Source organism: Phalacrocorax carbo, chromosome 16, assembly GCF_963921805.1.
Source record: "Phalacrocorax carbo chromosome 16, bPhaCar2.1, whole genome shotgun sequence".
NCBI lineage: Eukaryota > Metazoa > Chordata > Aves > Suliformes > Phalacrocoracidae > Phalacrocorax > Phalacrocorax carbo.
In genome coordinates this window covers 86,577-106,141 of record NC_087528.1, presented here as the reverse complement: position 1 = coordinate 106,141, position 19,565 = coordinate 86,577, and the positions used below count along the sequence as shown (strand labels likewise).

At 49.1% G+C, this 19,565-nt stretch overlaps 1 protein-coding gene across 4 annotated transcripts in view; it reads right to left on the bottom strand.

The window, feature by feature from the left end:
• SEPTIN9 (septin 9) overlaps positions 1 to 19,565 on the bottom strand; it is a 143,289-nt gene that overhangs the window by 97,485 nt on the left and 26,239 nt on the right. Inside the window, exon 2 of one of the 4 annotated variants that reach the window (XM_064467445.1) lies at positions 18,517 to 18,573. The exons of 1 other annotated variant lie outside the window; for it this stretch is intronic. In XM_064467445.1, coding sequence (XP_064323515.1) covers positions 18,517 to 18,573 — 57 coding nt within the window. Of the gene's footprint in view, positions 1 to 5,055; positions 5,096 to 5,503; positions 5,608 to 18,516; positions 18,574 to 19,565 lie in introns of those variants that run through there. 2 more of the 4 variants (XM_064467449.1, XM_064467448.1) reach the window with 2 other exon arrangements.

Here is a 19,565-nt window from a genome sequence, read left to right as displayed (position 1 = left end):
GTGTCAGAACAGCTTCAAGTTTCCAGCTGCATTTCTGAGCTCCCTGACAGAGTCAGGTACTGCTGCCATTCCCCCTTTGCCTACAGAGAGCTTCAGCGCAGAGACCCAAACACCAGATCCTTACCCAAAATTAAAGGGTAGTGGGAGCACAAATGCCTTTTCCCAAGCACTTATAGAAAATCTGGGGCAGAGCAAGAAATTTCACCTAAATTTTCTCAAGTATCAGACTGTCCCTGAAATGGGATTTGCTGCCCATCAGGACCTTCCCTACTGCCCGTGCGATGCCACGGTCTAGCCACAGAGCCCCAAGACCGACTACAGCATTCACAGCACAAGGCATCACTGCTTTCTAACAAATTATTCTGTCCATTAGTTACAGCTGCAAGTACCACATGGAGAAGCCAACAGGACATAGATATTGTGCTTCTGAGATCGTTAAGGCAACAGAAGACATGTGTTGACCCAGACATACTTCCCTAACTACGTACTTGCTCCTACTCAGCATTATGGTATGCTGGACCTTGGAAGCATGCTGACTTGCATGAGAAATGTCCTCCCTCACCCCAGCAGCATGGGAATTGCTCTGCTGGGAAGCTCCAGGTCATCCAGCATGAAGCAGGAGGACAGGCAGCAAAGGAGCTCCTGCCCTGTGGTTAGCCAAGTTCAACAGAATCGTGCTGAGAATCGTTACCTGTGCTGTCAGGCAAGAGATGAGTTGTGCCTCACAACTGGATTGTATTTAATGGAGATGAGCAGAAATTCCAGCAGATTTAAGAGCAGACGTCAGGAAATGGATAATGCTTCATACCTTGACATGCCTCAGACAACTGCAGGAATGCATCCGCTGGCCAGGCAGGAGCAGGCAGCCAAGAGCTGGGAGAAGCACAGAGCATGCTGCAAACACAACCATCTGCAGAGGCAACTCGCAGCATCATGCGAAACCCAAGACCTTTCCTGAGAGAGGGCCTGCATGGACCTACTATTAAATGAGCTGAAATCTGCAGTCACAACAGGTTACTACACAACATCTAGGATGAAGGTAAATGCTTGAACAAGAAACTCGGGTGAAAGAAGCTGCAGGTAGTTTTTACAGTGCATAGCACGCAAGCCCATGGCCTCAGGTGACAGGGCATCACACACCACAGGAAACCATGTGGGTCATCACCAGGTAAGGGCACAAGCAGCAGGACATGGACAGCAGAAGGGAAGGCTAAGGACACACCAACAGCCACCAGCAAAGGCAAGACAGACAGGAAGGTGTCCCTGGGTGCCAGGACTGGATCAACGCAGTGGGATCTAACAGGAGTTTGAACCGTCCAGACTGTAAATGCCCAATCTGGCATCCCACATGTGTGATGTGCTGCAAGCCAGAATCAAAAGAAAAACGTTTGGTAAAAGAAGATATATAGCTGTGAGAAGACCACTAAAAAGAAACATCAGGCTTTTCTCTGCCATTTCGTAGGAATAAGAGGGAGACCAAGAAACCTGAGACAGAAAAGATAGCTAGAGTGATTGGAAGCAACCTCAACCCCTCTGCCCTGCTACATGCATTTTAAAGATTAACTTCTATTAAAAAAAAAAAAAAAAGTAAGCACCTTCCCTCCCCAAAACCCTTTACACCACCAGCATTCACATAAAGGGTCCCTACTCTCCTACTGCTCAGTCCAGGACCAAAGTACTTCCTATGTGGCTCTGAGGACCACTGAAGATGCCCTGCCTTCATGCATTTAGTCTCAGAGCTGCTGCCTGCACAGCCTCTGAACGCCACATGCTGCAAACAGGGGCTGTCTCCTCTCTGCTTGAATCATTTATATGCATAGTATGATGTATAAATCCATGTTAAATTCTGTACAAATGTTCACACACAAGCATATCCATAGAGAATATTTATAACTGAAAGATTAAGAATGATCACCAATGGGTTAATAAACAATTCATTCTTCCTGCTGGAGTTCAGCAGATCACTTGCAAGCACCTACAGCACTCCCAGCTGCCTGCTGATGGGCCCTGCCTAACACATGCCACTCACAGTCAGGTGTTACAATTACCTACTCATCATTTGTTAACTCTTAAAAGGAGTTTTCACAGTGCAATTTTAAAGATTACATTAATCATTTACCTGGGACATCAGACCTCCTTTCCCATTAGGGTTGCACCCATCCTGTCACCCCATCATTGCAGTAACCAAACCCCCACTGCCCAGGGTGCTGTGGGTCCTTCCTTTTATTTTAGGAGGAGGTAAAGGGCTCCATGGCATTAACAATAGAGGCTTTGTAGAAAGATCTGGACTAGTCAAAAGAGCCATCTGCTAGGGAAAGACAGGAGAGCCATCTCTAGGCCACTGCCACCAAAGCAATCTGGCAAGGCAGAGACGAGAGGAGTGGCAGAGGTGAGGAACACAGCAGCCCCAGAGCCATTGGAGAAGGATGCCTGAAAATAAGTTAATTTAGAGCCAAAGATTTTAATGCAGTATTAGCTTGTGGAAATATACGATATGGTTTAACCAGATTAAGAAAGACTAGCAGGTTATATGAGATGGCATTTCTTTTACCAGCACACAAAGGCACCGCTTGAGACTGGTACCTTGTTACAGAGACCAAGGAAGACTCTCGCTGCCTTGGAGCAGGCACAGAGCTACAGCATCACCCTTTCCCCCAAAGCATGAGGTACTTGTCACCACCAGATCAGGGACACTGCTCTGCAAGAAAGCCTGAGCTCTCCCTGGCCAGAGGAGACCCCACAGAACAGGCCAAGCTCCAGCAGTTGTCAAAAAGCAGCCCTCAAAGAGGCCAGGCCCAATTCCCACCTCCCCTAGGGTGCCCTCACCTCATCCTGCAGCTGCACACTCAGTTCAGGAGTCAGCTGTTCCCACCCACAATAGAGTATTAATTAAAAACATGTTAGAGCCAGAACAGTGACTGAGACATGGCCCCCAGTGCTACACAGATCTGCTCTCATCTGAGTCATGTTTTGGTTAGTCACTAAAGCCAGAGACCTGGCTCTCCTACTTCCCGCACCCCACGAGACCCCCAGGTGCATCAGCTGGCACAGCCCACTCACAAGCTGGCCGCAGCAGGACTGCTGTAAGCCTAGTGGTCCACCCTGTGAACATGAGTCCACATACTGTGCTGCAGACCTGGAGCTGACAGCATGACTTGGTGATATTATCACTTTTGTGCCCCAAATCTCCTTGAGCACAGTTGTCCTCTACCCCCACACGTGGGTTTTGCATCCCCTCTGTTGCTGTCCTGCTGAGCAGCTTTCACTGCCTGCACTGACCCCTGCAAGCCAGGGTCTGTGGAGAAGACCAAGACCAGCCCTTCTGCCCATCTATTTCCCCATCACATATTTCATGTCAGAGCCACATATCAGAAACACTATCAAAATGGCGGGCATGGCTCTGGGGTCCCGCACAGCACACAACCCACTCGTGCTTGAGCAAGAGCAGAGTGGGCTGTGTTCAGCATCCCACACCAAGCCCCTAGGCACAACCACCTTCGGTGAAGGTACACAACCACGCTTACTTACACTCCCCGTGTGCCCTGCCTGCTGCCTGCCTCCCTGCCCGCAGCTGAGCCACATCTGAACCACCCACAGAAAAGCTGGTGCCAGCAGAGGTCAGTGAAACACGTACGCACTTGGACATCAGCATTTTGCAAACGTGCTCCCAGGGGTTAGCAAGAGCTCTTGCATCTTTGCACAAAGACACTTGCCCAGAGTCTTCCTGCCTGCAGGGTCCCTGGGTGCTGCATGCCCTGGGAGTGGGTGATAGCCAGCCCGGGCACGATGGCCCTGTGCTCCTTGCAGCAGCAGAATATGATGTGCAGCTCAATGCTCAGAGAAACCCACCCTGGATGCTTTTCTGGAACAAAGAGCCCTAGATCACATCACTAGGGAGTCCCCTTTCTCACCAGCAACCCTTTGTAAAGCCACCCACCACCTCTGCATGGAGGGAAGGGACCCAGCACTGCATCAAGGATGTAACAGGAAATGTGAAAGACCAAACCACAGTGGGACCAAACTGTCCCTGCCCAGCAGAGGCCTGCATGCAGCAGCAGAGACTATCTAGCCCAAAGCCCTGTGCTGTTGAAACACCCACCAGGCTCTGAGTTACGAGCAGCACTCAGGAATGCTTTGAAGTGGCTCAAATCAGAGGAGAAAGCACAAGTGAGAAAGAGGGACAGAGGGACAAGAAGGTGCCATCCCTGTTCTCCAGTGGCAGTGGGGATGCTCCTGCAGGTAAGTCCTCATCCAGGGGCAGTGGGTGCTCTCAGCACATCCCTGGATGGGGCCCTGTGGGTCTGGTACAGGCCAGCCACAGGGGCAGCTTTCTCTGGCCGCAGTTTCACTCCACCCTGGCTCGAGTGTTTCCTCTCATCCCTGTGGTTACCCTCCCAGAGCCGAGGCCCAGGAGCTGGCTGGGAACGCCCAGGAGAAGAGGCCTCATGCCTCCAAGGGGCTACTGTGCCGGAGGAGGGTGAGCTGTGCCATGTCATGGGGGGCAGTAGGAAGGAGACCTACCGTTGGGCTGCAGCACACCAGGTCTCCCAGTTCTGGCACAGACACCCTCCCCTTCAGTTTCCCTCATTGATCCTGGCTGTCTTGTTCATGCATGCAGAGAGCGAGTCTCATGGGTGACACTACATCACCTGCCCCCTCTCCCTGCACTCAGTCACAGCTATCCCAGAACAGCTCGTTGCAGCATTGCTCCCCAACCACTATGTACCCAGGAGCAGCTTTTCGAACCACTCAGACATGCACCATTAGGTGGGATAAGCAGAGAAGCTGGGGAATTAAATGGAGTTATTAATTCCTCCGCTTACCACTCTCCATCCTCCCCCCACCTGAACACTTCCATGCGTGGCCAGCAAGGTGAAGCACACGCCAGCAGGTCACCAGCCACCAGCCCCAGCACTGAGCAAGTAACTACCGCAGGACATGCAGGCAGCTTATGCCTCGCCAAGAAGGCAGGATGGGAGGACAAAAGCTGGAGGAAGATACTTTGGCAAGCAGAGAAAGCTCAATCACAACACACACACAAACTCAGGAGCCAACCTTCAGAGCAGAGATGCGTCTCCATGCCAAGAGCTCGGCTATTTTCCTCCCTCTCCCTGGACTTGCAGCTCTAAGCTAACAGACTCAGCATTCATCCCCCCGCACCGTGCGGCACATGGGAGCAGAGGCAGGGGGGAGAGAGAGACTCAAATGAAATCCAGACCTAGAAAGCAGTTTCTTTTCCCCCACACTTGCTTCCTCCCTCACCCCCCTCTCAGCTTCTGCTGGAACCACCTTCTGTCTAGAGGGCTCAGGAGGATGGGGGGGCAGGGGGGTGGGGGGGAGGAAAAAAAATGCAGAAAGGAAGTGTTGCAAAAAAAAGAAATAAGTAAAGGGATCAGCTGAAATCCACCCAGAGTGTGGCTGTTCTCTTCTTACAGTGCAGAAACTGCTGGGAAGGTAGGAGGGCAGAGACAGAATATAACATACTAAAAGATCAATAGCCTACCTGAAATCCGGTCCCTCTCCATTACTACAGGATATATTTAGCATCCGCGTGTCACGGCTGTCCCTTTTTTTGGTGGCGTCCCCGTCTTTCCCCCACTCTCCCTCCCTCCTTGCCTTGCTGCCTCCTCCTCCTCTTCCAAAAAAAGCTCTTTGTCTGGTCTAATTTCTTCAATCTGTTGCAATCATGAATGCATCCAAATTACCACATTTCCATGTGCTGATCATATGTTTGTGCTCCAAACTGAAGTAGCTTTGTCTCTTTGAAATGAAAAAGAAGAGTAAGAGAGGAAGAAAAAAGAAAAAGGGGGTGCATGACCCAAAAAATCCTGTAACTCCCTGAAATATTCCACCAGGCACAGGAAAACTGGAAATCCCGAGTCCTCTGTAAAACAGTCTTAAAGCTACAGCATGCGAATGTCCAGGGGAATGCTCCAGCCTCCACAGCTCCCTCTTAATATCCACCCGGAGATGCTTAAGGAACTTGGCTCCTCACAATAATAAAGCAAACAACTCATCCAGCTTCTCAAATCTCTCCCTGCTTCCCCAGTCTTATTTTCCTGCTATTTCCTCTATCCCCTCCTCCTTCCTTGGCTCCAGCACTTTAAAAGCACACAGATCCTGCGCGTTCCCCCACCCTGCCAGGTCTGAAGTTTCGATTCATGCATAAACTATTCAGCTGATGAAGGCTGACTTCATTCCCAGCACAGCATCATGGGCTGCTGCTGCTACCAGGCGGGACCCAAGCGCTGCACATGTTTACTTGCCCTGTGCAACCCACTGGAGAGCTTCACCACTGGCCCTGGCACTGAGCCCCCACTTCATCTTCCTCCCCTCTGCAAAACAGTGATAAGGGGGGGGGATTTCTGCATCCAGCCCGAAAGCGATAGTGAAAGTCTCTGCCCCAGGCAGAAGTCCTTGGTCCCACAGTGGAGAGGAGGTGGGATTTGAGAGCAGTTTTCCTTCCCTGCGATGCCCAGGCAGGGCGTGGGGGTGCAGGGGGAGCAGCCCTGCAGAGCCATCCTCTGCAAAGGAGCCAAAGCCTCCTCTCCCCAGCCAGGATGGAGGGATGCACAGCTGCAGCAACTGGCTGGCCCACTTGGAAACTTCCACTTGGCTGGTGGCCAGAGCTGGCAGCAGGGGCACCGCATTAGCACCTCTGTTGAGACAGTGCCCATGCAGCCCACTGCCCAAACCACCCTGCACAACTCTCCCATGTCATCCACCACCGATTCCTATTGAAAGTGCGGAGCCCAAGTCACCCAGCCAGATGTGAGGGCACAGCCTCCATCCTCAGAGCTGGCAAACAAGCCATCTCTCCTGCAGCCCAGAGGCAGGGATGGCAGATGCCAGCAGGGATGGCATGGCTGATACGCAGGCCACATGTGCTGGCAGGACCATTGTGGGCTCAGCACAATACATATGACTTTTTGCCCCCAAATGCTCACAATTCACATGGAAAATCACAAGTATGATAGCTGTGACAGAGCCTGGCACTTCCCCCCACAGCATGGGCAGAAGAACAAATTGTTTCCTGGCTAGACGAATATGACTCCAAGGAAAGACTCCAGGCACCACTGGGACCTTTGTACAGCCTGGACCTACCTTGCATTGCTTTTCAACATGAAAAATCCCATCAAACGTGTATGTTTCCCCATATAGCAGCTGATGAAGAGTCACTCACCAGACCAGAGGGAGGAACACAGCTAATGCCAAGCAGCGGGGTCAGGCCAGCACCCCTACTGCACCAGAGTTAGCAGAGAGCTGGTGGGAGGAAGCCCCAGGACAGTCCATCCATTACGGAAGTTTCTAATCCCTAGTGGGTTATTCCCTGGGCAGGGAGGTGTAGATTCCTCTCCAAATTCCTGTTCTTTCTCTATATGCTGTTAAAGCTTTGCATGTTCCTGCTCCCAGCGCATAAGACATTAGAGAGGGGACAACAACCAATATTTTCCCAGGCACAGACCAAAACCATGTGTCCTGCCCAAGACCTCGAAGGTGCCGGACACAAAGTGAGGGCCCGGGGGAGCAGCACAGCCCCGTGCAGCACAAAATCCAATCCACTGCCTCCACCGAGCAGCCTTTATTGCCAAGCTCCTTAAGCTGGAGAGGAAGGGAAAAAGCTCAGGGGAAGCATCGAGAAAGGAAGGTGGTGAATGGAAAGGAAGAAGGGAAGGGGGCGGCACATGTTTGTAGACTTTAACCCATCAAGACCCAGGTGGTCAGGAGGGGCATTATTTCTCACAGGGCAGATCACAACAGGCACTCAGGGAAGTGAATCCAAATTTAATTGTGTGATTAATGCAATTGAACGTTAAATTTATAAAACCTCCAGGTAGATGCTCTCATTCAGACTTCAAGTCCTTGAGCAAACTTTAACGGATTCACTTTAAAGGTACAGTAGTGTCTCCATTTAAAGCAGTGCTCACAAAGCACTCCTGCCACTGCTGCAGGTAGCAGTGGCACTGGGGTGTCTATGTTTGAGAGAGGTGGGTGCTCAGCCATGCTGTGCCCATGATGCCAGCATCAGGGTTTGCTCCCTTTGAAGGCACAGTTCCAGTAACCTGCATTGTTACAGAGCTGGGGCTCCCCCACCCTCCTTGGTTTTTGAGAAGCTTGCCACATACCCATTTAAATGGATATTTGATGGTCTGTGCATTGTACAAGTCTATATCAAGAAAGATAATATATATTGCATTTTCTAATACTACTGTTAAAAGGGTTGGGGAGGGAAGTCAAGCACATCTAGGGTTTGGGAAGGGGACAGAGAAGACTATCCCCTGGCTGGGGTTGTCTTCTCAGCATTAAAGGGCCCCCAGGGCTGTCTTTTGGCAAATCCATGAGTAGAGGGAAGAGGCAGGAGCAACTTTTAGGAAACCACCATCTGCCATAAAGATAAACCCATTTTCCATTTGCAAACAAGAAGCTGAAACAAAGCAGGAGCCTTGCTCCGCCACCGCCCCGTGCTTGCCGAGGCTGGCACTGGGGTGCACATGATTTCCCTTGCCCCACCTCACAAGTTTAAACATTACCACGGGTGGCAGCCAGCAGGAAGCCCTGCCAGGTGCAGAGAAAGCTAGGAAGGAAATCACAAGAAAGAAAGTAAACCAAACTCTGCTCCAGGGTCAGTTTGGATTTTCTCTCTCTCACACACCTTTCCTAGGCTAGCCCAGCAGCACCCTTAGTTATTGCTAAGCAATAAACTGCTTGTTGTGCACAAACATGTAGATAAGTAGGGAAGGTGCTATGAAGAGAGCACAAGCTCACCCTGACCATGGACATGCCACAAAGCCTGGGACATCCGTGGGCAGCCCAGCCAGGAAGGGAATTTAGGGTTGTTGCCACTGTCAGCAGCCACAGCAGCAGCCACCATGGTACAGATGCCTGCAGGTATTCAGGTAGATCCTATTTGAAATTCCTGGTCTGCCTCTCTAGGTTTATGCCGTGATTGTGTTCCTCTGGCATTTCATCCAATAGAAGAGTTATTTTCTTTTCTATCTGGTTCCCACAGTCACAGCTGGCCCCTTCTACCATGCTTCCAGCAAACCAGCCAGGCATCACCTTATAACCCCAGCCCTGCTGCTGAGAGAGCTGGAAAGGATGAATGCTGCAAGTCCGTGCAGGGATCAGAGGTTCAAACTGCATTGACAAAAGTGCCGGGAAGCAGCCACAGCTGCCAAAGACCTCCAGGGCCTGGAAGAAGCAGGAAAAATGGAGATTCAACTGGTTCTTTCACAAGCTCAGCTATCTGCAGCACTAGCGAGCTGGGAGGAAAGTGTGTGTGGGGGGGAAGTAAATCAAATTATTTTCAGTGAAGCATTCTCACATGAAGAAATACAGGTCCAAACTCACACAGCGCAATCAAGTGTTACTCCATTATATTCCCTCCATGCCATTTACCCCCAGGCTGGACCCAGCCAGCAGATGACAGTATCCGAGCCGCTGCTGACTGTTTTCTCCAAGAACCTTTCATTTACATTTGTATGAGCCTTGACGATGGGGAAGAAAGAAAATTCTGGCTAAAATTATCTTTTTTGATTTGAAAAACAAACAAACAAACACAAAAACCAAAACCAAAACAAAAAAACCCCCCACAAATCAAGGAGATACCCCCTCTTTCCAAGGGAGGTACTTATCCCCTGAAAGCTGCTGCCCTGCTCTTTGCCAGTTGTTTTTTCTTTGCCTCCCCCCTCCTCCATCCCCCTCTCCCAGCTGGGCAGACATGGAGCTGCCCTGCCCTGGACTGCAGCTCCTGGCTGCTCCACATCTGCTGCCAAGCACTATTTTGCTCCTACCTGATTACCTCTTATGAAAACCTTTATTTGTTCAACACAAGGAAACACAGATCATCCTGAGTTATTACTTTTCCCAAGCCAAAGACCATGCCCAGGACACAGGGTGAATCACCACCCAGAAGCAGGTATGACAGTTGCAGCAGGAGATTGCTAAAATAGCAGCAGGGCATCTCCCCTCCCACCCCAAGCCCATGCAACCCCTTGAAATGATGCCTACATGAGTCTCTCCCTGCCCCATTCCCTCCCAGGCATGTATCTTTAAGGAGAGCCACTGTTAGGACTCTCCTCCATGCTGGCTCTCAACCTCTCTGCCTGAAAGCCTCAAACTGCCGGAAATCCCTTGCATATCCTCCCCAGGCTTTCTGCTCACACTTTAACACTCATGTGCTGAAGTATTAATAGCAGCTGGCAGTGCAGAGCAAAAGGCGAGGCAGGAGGACTGGACACTCACCCTCCCAGGAGAGCACAGGGAGTCTCAGACAAATGTTAACTCTTCCATGATCCTTCGCTTACGTTTTTTTTCCGCAGACTCCTCCCTACCATCAGTCTTGCCCTCTCAACACTCACTTTTCCCCAGCTTACTACTTGAGTCCCTAAAACAGGGGGGTTCCATACCTGAAGGTCTGTGGGTCATTCCCCACCAAGCAGTTACCGGGGGAAAGCAGCATTTCCAGTAGCATTGCTGTACTTGCTCTTCTTTTGAACACCAGACACTTGCTTTACAGCCTCCTGCCTCCCACGCTAGTACTGCAACAGCTCCCACCAGGCAGAAGGAGCCATCAAGGAGCAACATCATCAAGAGAGTTACCACCTGGGTCTCATAAGCAGGCAGATTAAAGGAAGGAAGATTGCACCAAGCCCTGCAAACACCTTTGGGAGCTGCCTTTCTTTTTTCTGGGCTTATTTAATATGACAGGCACAGGTTGCATTACACACGGGTCCCTTCCACTGTCTTGAGAGTGGCTTGCCCCAAGGAGCCCCAGAGTCAGCCTAGCGACAGCACAGCAAGTCCAGCTCCCTGCACACCACTGGTGCCGCAGCCAGCTTTCCAGCTGCACAATTTCTAGGCATATTATACCTAGGCAGCACAGGCTTATGGGAAGCAGTGCTCTGCTCAGGAGAGAAAATGCTCCAGAATTGGGCAGTAGACCCTATTTTCATTTAGCAGCAGAATCATCCAGGCCTGGACATTTCTCTGAATGTCATAACATAATTTTGAGGAGAAATTAAACTACAAAAAATTTAAACCAAGGAGGGACTGCTCCATCAAGTCAAAGAGGAATGCCTCTTGCTACTGGTGCTTTTCTTGGACTTCACTCGTTGCTTTCATGGCTTCCAAAATTTCAGCAGAGAGACGTCACACTTTGCAGGTCAGCCCTGAACATCTACAGCATTTTATCCACTAGCCTAACTGCAGAGTTGCCTTACAAACAAGTAATTTCTCTGCAAAGGGCACAAAAGGCTGCACTCTCATCTCTTTTGCAGTCCTAGACACAAGATAAATATAGCAAGGAGTAAATCTGCGCTCTCTGCCTAAGGTACAATTAGGGGTTTTGGTAAACACTAGCCACCGCCGGATGCGCCAGGCTCAGAGGATGCCTGTGGTGGGCAGCTTGGGAATCTGCCTCTGCCTGTGTGATGAGGGACACCAGACTTTGAGGGGAAGAAGGAAGGCTGAGCAGCCATGAGCTGGTCTTCCAACATACCCAGGAGCAATTTGCAAACTGACGTTTCAGCAACAAAAAGATGAAGAAAATAAACACCATGGAGAGATGTATGTATTTAACCAAGAGAAATGGGGCCACACACAGCTGCTTAGGTAACCAGCACCGCATGAGCTAGCCCATACAGATCAGGTCAAGACACACCAGCCCTCCTTCCTCCTTCCACTTCATTTGTTCTTCCCCTATTCCTAAGGAGAAGAGTGCCAGATGCCACACCCCCCACACCTCCATGGCTATCCTACTCCTCCAGTGCACATTGACACCCTGGCTGGAAGCATATCCTTTCACTCCCCAGCCCGAGAAGGGGTCCTCCCCACCTGCTCCATCAGCTCCTACACAGGTACCTTGGGTCAGCTGCACCCCAGCATGGCCATATCCCTCGCAGAACACAGGATGGGGCTGGCAGAGGTGATAATGAACATATTTCTCTCTCCCAGGGTACTGTGCTCTTCTCTAGAGGAGTAGGGTTTGGTTTTGGGGTTCCCCTCCCCTCCCCCCATCCTTCACAATGAGACAAATAAGATAAACCCATATTCCATTGTCATTCCCCTTTCCTGCTCCTCCACCTCCTCTCTGCTGCAGCTGATGTGGGGTTCTTCTGAAAGGGCATTAGGAGCTTACTCTGGAGATTCCTGGTCCCGAGGCAATAAATAACCTTGCTCAAGGGCTACTGCTCCTGTCCTGGAGGAGTTGCATTCTGCACCTCTACATCTCCTTTCCTCAGTGGAACCCTGTGGACCTCATCAGTGCTCATCAACAAACCCATATAACATTCCAGTGAAGAAGGTGATTATCTTAAAACACAGTCAGCAGCTAAAGCCTCCAAACGTTAGAGACCATTATGTCCCCAGTCACTCCTGAACTACTGATTTATATTTCACTGTCTCTGGCTTCCGCACACCAGAGCCTATAGTGTCAGGTGCTGTACAAAGAAAGCATCAAAAGATCTCCCTACTCACCTGTGAAGCCTAGTAGCCTTTTGGGACTAAAAGAGACTATATATAAGACTGGAGATGAATCACGGGTATTGTAAGGGAACAGGACAACAAGCCAGTGCTTGGCACATCCCCTCAACAGCAAAAAGGCCCACGGCACCTATCACTATTCCTTAATTTCTTAGCTGTGCACACAAGCGCCTATAGTCCCTCCTTCACTGTAAGTAATGCACATCTCTGCTTGAAGCATGTGAGAGCTCCACAGGACTGTCCCAGGCAGCCTGAAGTCCACATGTCTGCATTATGCAAGCACTGTCCTCATGTGTCCATGCAGGAAACCAAGCACCTGAATCGAGAGCAGCCTTTTCACCTTAACTCTTTGTTGCCTGGACTTTTGCAGGAGATTTCCTGCAGAGCTGTGCTGCTGCAGAAGGGACTCTCCAGGCTGGCTGGTGACGAAGCTGCACCCTTTGCTACTTCACCCTCGTGATGAGAAAGAGCAAGGGGACACATGTAAAATGAGGGCTTGCCACTAGGGAGCCTAAGGAGAGCGAGCAGTGCATGTGCATGGGGACGCTCTTTGGCATGGAGATCTGTGCAGCTGGGGTGACTGGTGTGGTGCTTAAAACAAAGGGGAATAGAGGCTGCCCAAAGAAATTCATGACCTCATCTGGGGACACATCCAAAGCAGTGAGGCTGCAACCACAAGTCTCTGGTTAACCCCTCTGCTGCTCCACCAAAGTGAATGGCACAGCCCATGCAAAAAACATCACACTGCAAAGAGATGATGTGCATCCCCACAACCTCCGGCTGGACCAGAAGAGCTGCACGCACAGCCTGCATCCCAGTGTGCCAACAAGAAGACTAAAAAAATGCAGTAAAGGTTAGGATAATCTAAAGGTCTGGACCAAGGTTTATAGGAGGGGTTCCCAAACTCAGTTTTCTCAGATACCACAATTACATGTAGAGGGCTGTGCTGTGTCGTGGGGGTACCCATGTCTGAGCTGCAGGAGATGTGTGACAGTTCTGGCAGCATTTCCCTGGGGAAAAAAAAATTGCTCAAAAACCTAATGGTTCTTATAGCACTCTGAATTAGCCTATGTAACAGTAATCATATACGCTTGACTAGGAAGCCCCTGGCTTTCTGACATTTCTTTTGTTTATTTCCATTATTCTGGTTAACCCCCAACTTCACATAAACCAATTTCTAATGTTGTTCTCTTACAGACTTGAGGCAAAAAGAGAAGAGATGGTCCTCAGGGCAAGGTACTTAGTTGAGCGATGGAAACAGCAAGATCTATTGCCTTATCCACTTTTACCTCACCCTGTGAATTTGGAGCATCCCAAACTAGTGAGCCCTGCTGAAACCCTGTTGACGTGATGATGCCAATTTAATCTATGCCAACAGCTATGTGCGTCCAGCTCTTTCACCCACCCTGCCACACATCTTTCCATTCCAGCGCCCATGAGGAAGGGTCCCCAGATTCATAGGCAATGAAAAAGGTGCAGCTTTCAGCTTCTCTGCTGCTCTATTTCCCCCAACTATTGGGGGAAATAGGGAACATCAATAACTATTAAAGGGAAAACGCAAGGCTTAACCAGCGAAAAGCAAAATAGGACAAGAACTATCTGTGCATGTCTTATTAAAATTTTTTATTAATCCCAGCTACCAGCTCCTGCAGAGACCCCCTGGGTGCCCTGGGCAGTATGGCAGTATAGTGCCATCATGGTCAGTGGGGTCCTAGAGCTCATGCCCCAAGCAGAAGCTCACAGGCTCACACCACAACCAGCACCTTTGAAACATCTCAGTCGTCCTGCATCTCTAGCCCACACTGGTCCACCCGCTGCAGCTTCTGGCCCTGCTGTCTACCACCACCAACCTAAAGGGTAAACAAAGGTCTTAAGCTGGTGCAATCAACAAACATGCCGGGCATGGGAGCTGCTCCACTTCATACCCAAGAGAAGTATTTAGACAGTATGAGACAAACTGCCCTGACGGAGGTTTCATGATGTCAGTGAGTGCCCCTTTCTAATGTAACCCAGATAGCTGGCCTTGAGCTTCATGCCTCTCTAAATTATGCCCTACGCTTCCAAAAAGTACCGAGACAAGTTATGGTTGATCCTCAGCCAACTGCTGATGATGCAGAAGTGGGGCTGCTAGCGCCCTGTTTTTTTTGTATGTAAAAGCTGCGCCTGCCCTGGACTGCAACTGGCCCTGGCAGCCTGCTCCTGCTCCCCTCAGGCCAGCTTGGGCAGCCATGCAGCCAGACAATGGCTGAAGCAGGAAAGCTGAGGCACCTGCTCCCCTCCAACCCCTTTGGGACCTCTCATGAGCAAAGCACCGCACCCACAAATAGTACCAGTGCAGGAACAGTTCTGCTGCAACACAGCAGGAAGGCATCCTCCTCCCTGCATTCACTTCCTCAGAAAAGCCATGCTTTTTTAGCTAAATCAGTAAACTCTCCCTTTTTCTGGACCCTCCTGCATTACTCCTGCCAGGAAGTTCCCTCCTCCTAGCGAAAACTGAACTGTCACCTGGACGCAAATCAAAGTACAGAGCACAGCTGGCTGCCCAAGAAGAATACAATGCCAATTTCTTCCACTTCAACTGCTCTGGGGCTGTTTTCTGGGCAGCTCAAGAAGACATCACTGCTCTGGATGGAAAATGTCAGCACATATCTCTCTCAAATTCATCAGGTACACTTGTAGGAAAATGAAGTGGGAGTAGCTTCCCTTACACACCCTTCTTAACTCTGCAGAAATACTGCCTGAAGCCCCAGACATCTTCCTTGCCCTTCCAGTCCTCAAGCTGAGGTGCCCACAGCTCCCACCATCAGGCTGCACCCCACGATGGTGGTGTTGTCCATGGTGATCCACAGGCCCAAGCCAGTCCATTGCTGAGCTGCAGGGCATGAGGTCCAACACAACTAGCAATGGTGTAGAAAGGGGGAACCAGTAGTGAGCCCAGCTCCACACATCTTCCACTGAATAGGCCCTGGTTAGGTTTAGCTCAGCATCTCCAGGGTGTTGGACATCAGAAGTTGTTTCTGTAGCAGTAATTGTGACATCTCTTTGCATAGCCAGAGCCCCATTACAAGTGTGAGACACTTGAACACTGTCTTAACCTGGTATCTCCCCCTTCCCATGGCATTCCTCAGGTATGCATGATACTAACTCCACTTTTGCAGCCAAAGAAAAACAAACTGAGACAAAGCATAGGTTTCACATATGCCTAAAGGGAGCTACCTAAAGAAATTATGGTCCCCTATAATCTTATATGGACATGGGTTCCTTCAAGAATCTTATTCTTCCCATCCTAAAGTAAGTACTCTCAGACACTTTCTGATAGCTTACAGCTCATCTCCATGGGACCAGCCCAGATGAGCCCCACATCACTGGCTTGCCTGGCACTATGCGGCAAGCCTGTATGAAAAATAACTGGAGCCCCAAAGCCCCAGAATTGCTGCTCATTGAAGAATGCTGGATACCAATTCCACAAAACCACATTCGAAGGTACAACAAAAATTGAGAGAAGTCACAGGATAAGGCTTCCAAAAGACATCATCATCAGACCTCCAGGTTTCTACTGTCATTGCATGCCCTAAGGCAATACGTGCTGTGTGGATGACTGTGTGGCTTTCTAGACCCCAAGTCAGTCGCTATGGAAATGCATGTCATCCCTTCCTTTGTTTAGGGTGGCAAAGAGCCCAAAGCAACCCCCTTCTGTGATGCTTCACTTAACCACTGCTCAGTCATCCCAACCCCAATTTATCTTTTACAGGAATAAAAGCTTCTGGGTGCAAGGCCAGATGTGCAGAGGGGAAAATTTAGACGTGAAACAAGGGAAAACTGAGCTGCAGTTATATGGAGTCATAAATATTTACTGCAGTGTAAACTGGAGCACTGAGCTGCTCATTTGATTTTAACTTGAAAAAAAATTAAAACTTAAAAGGTCTCTCACCAGAAAAGTGGAAAAGTGTATAATTAGAGTCTAAAGAAAAGAAGCGTGAACAAATGCGCTGTATCTTTCAGTTTAGATTCTCTACCCTCCAGTTACCTTTGGAGCAGCACCAATTCCTCTTTCTGTCCTCAGACGTAAAAATATGTGAAAACATGTGGTGCCAGGACCGAGACTGCAACGTTATTTTTACACATGCAGAAGATAAACATGCACTTCAGTTCAAAGCTACCAGCTTCTGCACTGGTGGCCAAGTTTTGAAGCATCAGCTTTAAAATGCAGCTCAGTTCTTCTGGACTGAACAATCACTGCCACAAAGATTTAGCACCCAGACCAATACTGTGACTCCATGCTAAATTACCACCCAATGCATTTTCTCTGCTGTTTGGCATTAGTTTGGGGTGCAGTGGCCTACTCTGACCATACTTTACATCCTCCCACCAATCATCACCAATCACAACATTAGGGTTGGAGATGGCGACAGCGCACACCTGAAGCTCCAATGCAAAGCAGCAAGTATCCCAGCAGCAGGACAGCATCACAGCATGCCATGTCCCCTTGTCACCCTTGTCCATGCCATAACATGAACACCTGTCCCTGTGCTTATCAGTAGCATTTGATGAGGGCCAGGCAGGCAGTGTCACACCTCCCAGGGTGTTTAAGTGCATGCTTAATGGGACAAAGGTTGGACTAGATGATCCCTGAGGTCCCTTCCAACCTGTGATTCTGTGATTCTGTGACCTGTGACTAATCCACATTCAACATGTGCTGATGCTTTGATACAGCAAAGCACTGAAGTCACCAATCCAGGAAGACATTCCAAGGGTGGCTTTCTCCTCCCACTCACACAGAGGGAAAAGCTGAAAACATCTGTTTGAATAAGTATATCTGGGAGCTGAGATAGGATATGAGGGCCGAGAAGATGAATTGAAATAGCAAGTTGAGCCCAGAGGAAGCAACTGTGAGTGACAGAAAAAAACAAGGGGACAGGAGCAGATGAAAGCCCTGAACTAAGTGTGGCCAGAGCAGGTTATCGAGGCAAATGGGGTTCTTGAGGGGACAGGCTGATTGCAGCAAGCAGCAGAAAGGACTGTCAGCATCCCAGAGAAAATGAGGAAGCAATGCCAAGGAGAGGCCATACGTATCAGAGAAGCAAACCTGAAGGAAGATTTCAATTGCACCAAAGCACCTGCTAAGAAATGAACATCAGTGATGTACAAGAGACCCCAGTTCTGGAGACAGATGCCTCCCACAGCAGTTTGGACCTCTGGAGCAGCACAGATGCATAGTGGCGGGGTGGAGGGCAGGCAGAGCCAGCAAAAAGGGCCATCAGAAGGAAAAGCCCAGGAACAGGTTATCTCAGCTTCCTTTTGGGAGTTCTAGATGACAACACTGACATTTTCTACTCCCAAGGGATAATTTGGGTCAGGTCAATGCAGGTAAGCACCAGGAACTTGTTTCTGTCCCTGGACAGTCCCAACCAGCATCATGCACACGCAAGCAGAGCACACAGGCTTGGATATTCACAAGCACCAAGACTTCTGCTACTGTTTCCCTGAGGCTGGAAAACATCTTTTTCAAGAAAGAAACCCTCCCACCCGCTTCCTTCTGAATCAGAAACAGTTTCAGAAACATTAAGCTGCAATTAGGAGCATAAATTTAGTCACAAGCAAGTATAATCCATAAATCTCCACATCCAATAAAAAATAATAGCTAAGGAATGTATGAAATAGCCACTAGTTACTAAAGCTGTATTTCAACCTCAGGCCATTCCTGCTTTCTGTTGCCCTGTGTTAGACCCCTTGAATTGGGATGGGGCTTTCTAATTATTCTCTCTGGGTCCGTTATTCAGTAAGTAATTAATAGTTTATTTTATATTACTCTTTTAATTTTTTAAAAAACATATATACTGCTCTCCCTCTCTGCAGCATAGACAGCTCTGCAATTATTAGCAGCCAGCTTTGCCTTCCCAATTATGGCCACTGGACAGCAGACAGGAGATATGATTTCTGAGAGTTACCTCTTACATTCTCTTTTTTTTAAGCTTGGTTTTTTTTTTTTAATTGGATGAGGAAGTTTCAGAGTGAGAAATTAATGGAACTTACTTGGACTTGCCTGGTCACTGAGTCTCCGAAGTCTCCCGCTGGAGGTCCGGGTGATTCCTAAAGTGAGAAGAAGGTTTGAATGGGCCAAGGGAGTTCATGTCAATACAGTGCATGTGAAGCTATCTCCACACTATGACTTACATCTGGTAAGGCACATTTTCTGTTGGGAATCTGCTACACACAATCACCTCTGCCGTCAAGGGAATGTTATATGTTATTTTAAATAGAAAAACACTTGAGGAGAGACCTCCACTTTTCCCTGAAGATGTCAAATGTTATTATCCAAACATCTCAAACCCAAGAATGCATTTAAGGTTTCCAGGAACACCAGAGAGAACTTTTGAAATATCAGGTGGGACACGTACCTTCACCTCTTGCTCCAGGATATTTTAACCTAGAAACAAGTGTAGCACTTCCAGAGACTGGTTTCCTTGCTGAGAGAAAGCACAGAAATTTAAGAACCAGCACGTGCCCTGCACTGGCAGAGAGCTTCAGCAAAGAGAATCCTGCAAAAAAAAACAACGCTTCCCAGAGGTGCTCAGCCTCAAGGACAGCAGTGACTCCTGTGTTCAGCATCACAGGAAAGCAAGGGGTGACTACTTTCTAGCTAGATTGCACCCAGCATCCTGGGAATGACATATATGAGAACCCTGTCATGGGGCTAAACAGGCTGAAACACAGGATACATCACATGTTCTAGGCAGATGCTAACCCAGAAAACAGCGGTTCAGGTGTTGGGCTAATTCTGCTTTATCTTTTTTAATGAAAAAGTATTCATCATACTCATTGGAGTATGAATTGCTAATTCACATGCACTGTGCTGGAGAAAGATATGTGGACATCTTAATCTAAGCTATATCATACATTTGAAAGACAAAACCCAGACACACCTGTCTCCTCCATTCCCATATCCATTTCAGAAAGTAATCGGTAACTCCCAGATGCCTGTCTGCTTCCCAGACTCCGCACAAGCCAGCAGGGCCTGCTGGCTACAGCAGCGTTTCTAAACCACCAGCAATTCATTTAACTTCTCTGCCACTGCAGCTGCC